At 42.1% G+C, this 6,158-nt stretch overlaps 1 protein-coding gene across 1 annotated transcript in view; it reads right to left on the bottom strand.

Annotated features, from left to right (window-relative positions):
- Positions 1 to 996: 996 nt before the first annotated feature.
- Positions 997 to 6,158, bottom strand: part of LOC306873112 (mastermind-like protein 3) — a 113,920-nt gene continuing 108,758 nt past the window's right edge. The window contains exon 5 of the mRNA XM_079422153.1: positions 997 to 4,171. Within this exon, the coding sequence (XP_079278279.1) occupies positions 3,198 to 4,171 (974 nt within the window). The 3' untranslated portion in view covers positions 997 to 3,197. The remainder of the gene's footprint in view (positions 4,172 to 6,158) is intronic.

Genomic DNA, 6,158 nt, shown 5'->3' with positions numbered 1-6,158 from the left:
TGCTTCATGTTGCTCTCAGGAAGTAGAGCTGGTAGCTGTGGACAGGGTGGGAAATGTGGGCACGTGTTTTGCCTCTATAAAGAGCCCTTCTACAACTGGAAAAACACTTGCACAAGCACCTTCTGATTTGTTTTATTCTTCCAGATGGTTGCTGGTTGATTCGCAGCACTGGCTCTTTTCATTAGATCAGATTAAAGGACAATTTTATTTAACTAATGGAAGAAGTGCTGAGGGACCAGATGACCCCATTTAGCAGGAAACCCCACGGGACAGGGCAGTCTGTGTGTTTATATCCCATCTCTACTCTTCTGCAGCACATCCAAACAAACCTCTATCCTCCACCCCATTCTCTCTCCCTCACATTTCTCACAAGATGAGTAATGGCAGTGTCATAGTGACACTTCTCCATTCATCATAATCAGAAGATAGGGCGCCAAAGCAGCACAGCACAAAAGAGAAAGATACCAAGAGAAGGGGAGTGATTCATTAGGGTAAGATATTAAACAACGCTATTTAGCATATGTGCCTTTAATTAGGATATAAAGACACCCGCCCTGTCTCTCTCTCATTACCATTTCTCCTCCTTGGTTTTATTCAAACGAGCAACGACGTACTTTTTATTCCTTTCATTTATCATTCTTTCTTTCAGACTATAAAGACCAACTCGGGGAGTAGGCAATATTTATTTTTTTTTACAAATGAAAACGATGTGAGGGGATAGATTCACTGTCTACTCAATGTATATTGTCTTAAGGTCATAACGTGTGTAAATTTCAGTTTTATATTGCCTACAAACCACTGAACAGTCTAGCCCCTCACTGCCTCGTTTTCCTTAAATAAATACATATACGGTGCCTATACCTCGACTATGGCCCATTTGGTTTTGCCACTTTGTTTTCCTTTTCTTTAGTTTCTTTCTTAAACTGATATATAAACAGATTAAACTTGCTATACTTTCCTTCTATCAAATAAATTGCAGAGACATGCTTTAATGAGAACATTTTTTAATGATCAATCTCTTTAATGTATTTTTTTCTGAAAAACAAATTCTTTGTAACTCTCTGGCATTACCATTTACATAATTCTGTACATGAAAAAGAAAAAAACAGCACTGCTTTAGATACAGAGTAAAATTTTAAAACTAGAAAAAACCTTCAAAATAAAAATTAGAGGAGGTTTACATTACAAATTAGTAGTAAGACATTGTCTGAAGTGCAATGGTATAGCTCAGATGAGTTTAAAAGTGGGAAAAAAAGATGAAATAAAAATACTTCTCTATCTTAAACAGCAATATCTTTACAGTGAGTAGAGACGTATCCTCTTATGTATTTAAAATTGTAAAAACATATTTACAAATAACTGTATCTGATATATATCTTTTTCCATCACATATATGTCAGCACCAGTACGAAATAAAACGAAGAAAAAGTTAAGCTCGATGACTTCAACAGAAATCAGAAACATGTTAATCTTGGTCCCAGATTGTTGATATTTGGTGAGACGGCAGGAGGACGTGGGCTTTACCCTCTCCATCTGCAATCCTCTTGACAGAGCAACAATATAACACTGCGAAACACTGAAGATGTGAATGCGGTCAATCTCCCATTAAGACAAAAATAAAAAAAGGGAAAGTCAGTCACAATGTTACATTCATGTTCATTCTTCAGAGAGCGGAAATAATTAAACTAGAGTTTTATTACAAGGACACCATGACTATAATACCATAATAGCACAGCAACACACAGCAGAGCAGAAAAGACTAATGTTCTTATTTGTGTGGCATCTCATGGACAACAGAAAACTAAAGTCTGACTGGTAAGATACCATATTGAGACTTCATTTGAAATTAGCTGACAAACTCACAACAATGAACACAAGTTGGAGGAAATAGGTCGTAAATAAATGTAAATTCCCAATAAAGAGCAGAGTCGATTTTTGTTTTGGTTGAAATTGTCACAGTTGAAAGAGCAAGATTGGCTTGATGTAGTCTTGATGTGCTTGTCTTTCCTGTCGGGCATTGTGTAGCAGGGAAAGGGGTGTCAGTGTGTTGAAGAGCTGGAAGTGGTGCAGTGAAATGAAACGTTACAGAAACTAATAAATATTTTTCATTTGAAGAGTAAAATAAAAGATGAAAAGTGGTATGACCTATCAGCGGAAATACAGTATGTATGGTGTATTTCATTTTTTTTCTTATTAAAATATTTTTAACCAGTGTTCACAAGCAATAACGTTCAGGTAAAGAAAGGAAGAAAATAGAATGAAGATTTAAATATTGGTTTAAAATTCTAAATGTGTTTATTATAACACGCAAATGTCTGTGGGCTGTTAAAATCTTTATACTTTATGAGTTACATGTCATAGTATCCTTTCTAGCTGCCATTGTGACTAAAGAAAACATCTTTCTCACAGTTTTAGGGAGGGGAGGGAGAAGTTTGTAGCTGCCAAATCTCTTCAAGCAATATTAACAAACACCTAGTTGACAAACACACACATGGCTTCACTCTTCTACTAACACCGGTCGCCTAGCGACAGCAGAGCATCCATCTTGCATGCACTGAGAGCACACAGAGTCTGATGTGTTTTGTTGTGATGCTCATAGTGCAAATAAACACACACACACACACACACACACACACAAGCACAAAGCAGAGCAAATGCAGAGGATGAACACATGTCAAGAGCAGCGAAATGGGAGAGAGAGAAGACACGTAAGAGAAGAAAGAGGTGTGGGTGAACTGTTTGGTTTGGGAAAAGGGAACTATTGTTGACAAAGGCCCAACTCGAATTTCCACACACTCTTTCATACATGAACAATGTCAGAATAAGGGTGAACTAAAAACAATACATACAATAAACACATCCATTAAAATCTTTCTCAATGTCATTTTGCAGGTCTTCAGTGCCTCTTGCCCTTAATGCAGCAGAAAGGACATGAGAGGAAAAAAAAAAAAAAGACAGAAATGGATCAAATCCAAAATGGGTATTTCTTCAAAAACAGAAAAAACCCCCACAGAATATTGGATCCTTACTCGAGAATTAACCCAAACAGAGAGGAATTGGTTTAACTATTGTGACAGCACACACATGTAATACACAACATGTAATATATTTCTTAGATTTGTCGATCATGTTATAAAAAAAAAAATGAAACGAATCACATTTTCCATAAAACTGTCCTGTTAAAAAAATCCCTTAGGCTATTGGTTGGGGAAAAACTCATCCATCCAACCTTCCGTCGAATCCAAGTCTGTCCCATCTGACAAGGCGAACGAAACCCCGGCCCCAGCCCCTGATTGGCTGCCGTAACCGTACGCCAGGTCCTGACTGGACGTCCTCTGGTAGCCCTGAGGCTGACCCCCTGGCATGTACGGCCCACCCCCTCCCGATGCTCCCGACATGCCCTGAGCAGGGCCCTGTCCGAAAGCGGCCATGTTGGGCACACCCTGGTTCATGCCTGGCATCACCATTCCCCGCGGCTGGTTGGTCCTTGGTTGCCCTGCCATGTGCGGCATCATCGGCCCACCCATTGCCGCTGGGTTTATCGAACGAGGGTCCACCATAGTCTGTCCGCCCATCGCTTGTGCGAAATGCTGCTTGGCCATTCGAGGAGCCTGGCCACCTTGCATGGCGTACGCAGGGTTACTGTTAAACGCCACCATGTCGTTTGAAGTCCTTCCGCCCATGGCCTGCATGTTTTGCTGCTGCTGCTGCGGCCACGTCTGGCCTCCACCTCCCATCATGCTTTGCAGTCTCTGAACTTTGACCATTGGCTGCCCACCAGGGGCAACACCGGCTGATTTTATTTGCTGCTGCGGGAGGGACGGGTTCATTAGCATTCCCTGCCCATACCCGCCTCCGGCACCTCCGCCGACCATCCCTTGCCCGCCGGCGCCCACTTGTCTCTGTGCCATCGCCATGCCAGGCTGGTTGAGATGGTGCTGCTGGAGCATTTGGCCCATGTTTGGGTTCATACCTTGGTACATCCCAGTTTGTGTACCAGCCTGGCCTCCGTACGCCATGCTCATGTCACCCTGCGAAGGCATGGCGCCCGAGTTCTGGACGGGCGCCATCTGCAGTATCCCGGGGTTCTGTTGCTGCTGCTGCTGCAGAAGTCGAGCATTTCGCATGTTCTGCAGTGTCTGGTTCCTTGCTGCCATCTCCTGGGGTGTGCCTAAAATAATTTACAATTAAATAACGTTAACTGACATCGGTTGTTCTCATTATATTTCCAGTACATCAAAGGCTTGTTTCAATTAAAGTCAAATGGCAAATGTACACAGTCTCAAATGCATAGCGAATCACTGTCATTTAAATATGATGACATCAATTGGACATTGAAATCTCCAGATGTCTGTGCATCAAATTATTCATTCCATGTCTTAGAGCTTCAATGAACACATACAGTCCCCTCCATAAGTATTGGAACAGTAAAGACAAAATTGCTCTGTTGGCTGTGGAGTCAAGACATTTGCAAATATGATTAAAAGATGAATATGAGACAAAACTACAGAATGTCACATTTTATTATTAGCCGTTTCAACCGGGTGTGTCTCACTCATACTGGAAAGTGAAGCTGCGGGCTCTTTGATCGCCCCCTGGTGGCTGGCTGCAGTACAGGTAATAAACCCCGCCCTCTCCATGTAAACGAATGGGACTTGAGTCATAAGAAAAAAATTAATTACACTTCCAATACAATTTTCCAAAATATGATTTTGGTCATTTAACACTAGAACTCCCAGAGATTTGTAACCCTCCTTTAGCCAAGTGGATGCTAACTGGCTAGTCTTTTGGCTATCATTAGCATCAATTCATGTGTAAATGTGGTCATTACCTGAGCAATCTGCAGGGGGGTTGGGGGTGTGTGTGTGAATGGTTGCTGGTGGCTTGTTTGTATGTGTGGGGGAGGGAGGGCTGCTATGCAGAAAATGCAGAGAAGACTCACCACTCGGCAGGCCTTGGAAATGATCCTGAGTGAAGTAAACCCTTGTGACTCAGATGGAGAAGACAGAACTTCAGCCGGATTCGGACTCAGAGCTGTCTGATCTGTCTTCAGGTTAAGTTTCATTTCATATTATTTCCTATTTCATTTCAAACCAGTAAGTGGAAAACACCAAAAAAGCAGAGTGGAGTGACATAAATATTTACTCTGCCTTTTTTGTATTGTCCACTTTTTTGTTTGTACTACTTAGCAGACATTCACTGCCATCTGAAGTGCAAAACATTAGTTGTTTCTTTGCTTTAGTTGTATCTTTTTATTTAGGAAGATATTTCAGACATTATTCCGATACAGAGAAGGAGATACTGGAATTATTATTAGTATCTATGCATGCATTTGTGATATCATTTGACATTTCCATTGCTCACAATTTGAATTTGTTCACACTGCAGATGAGGAGACTGCTCCTCAACCAAAAAAGAGAGCCCGTTTGGGGACTGACCTGACAGAGACAGCGAAAGATGGCACAGTGTGGCGTGAAGAACAGGTGGGGACGCGTCTCCCTTTCACCCCAATCAAAGCGTACGCTGCAGATGGAGAGCCAACGGCTAAGGCCAGGAAAAGTATCTCGAGTCGCCTTCAGAGCTTCCTGTGTTTCATCACTCTTGACACGCTTCATAGCATTCAAGAATGGACTATTCAACATGCACAGGAAACGGAGCATGTTCGTTGGTTCATGGCCCTCCCTGAACTAATGGCATTTATTGCAATTGTCATCTTGCGGGGGCTTACCAAGGTTCCATCACTACGTGACTGCTGGTCAGCAAACCTGGGAAACCCACATATCATTGGAACAATGCCGCGAAACCGCTTAAGGTAGTTATCACGCTGATATATGTTCAATTGTTCGTTTTTGTGATTAGTTTGATTTTAGCTAGTAATTTGATGCTATAAAAATGGGGCGTGTCGTTATGGTTGATTGGGTCAGCGGGAGTTTGGGAGGGAGTTTGATTCCGCGGCTCCGCCTCACGACTCTACTGCGCAGACTCGGGCTCCAAACGAATCTCTACTGCGCAGACTCGGGCTCCAAATGACATCATTTACTCACAATGGCAGCGGCCATACTGAGATGCATTCGCTTCACTTTTCTATAATGGAAGGAAGCGGAGACGTGTCGTCCATCTTTTTTTACAGTCTATGGTTTCAACACATACAGTACATG

This window comes from Barbus barbus (assembly GCF_936440315.1).
Source record: "Barbus barbus genome assembly, chromosome: 7".
Taxonomy (NCBI): Eukaryota; Metazoa; Chordata; class Actinopteri; order Cypriniformes; family Cyprinidae; genus Barbus; species Barbus barbus.
This window is presented reverse-complemented; position numbering and strand designations above follow the sequence as displayed.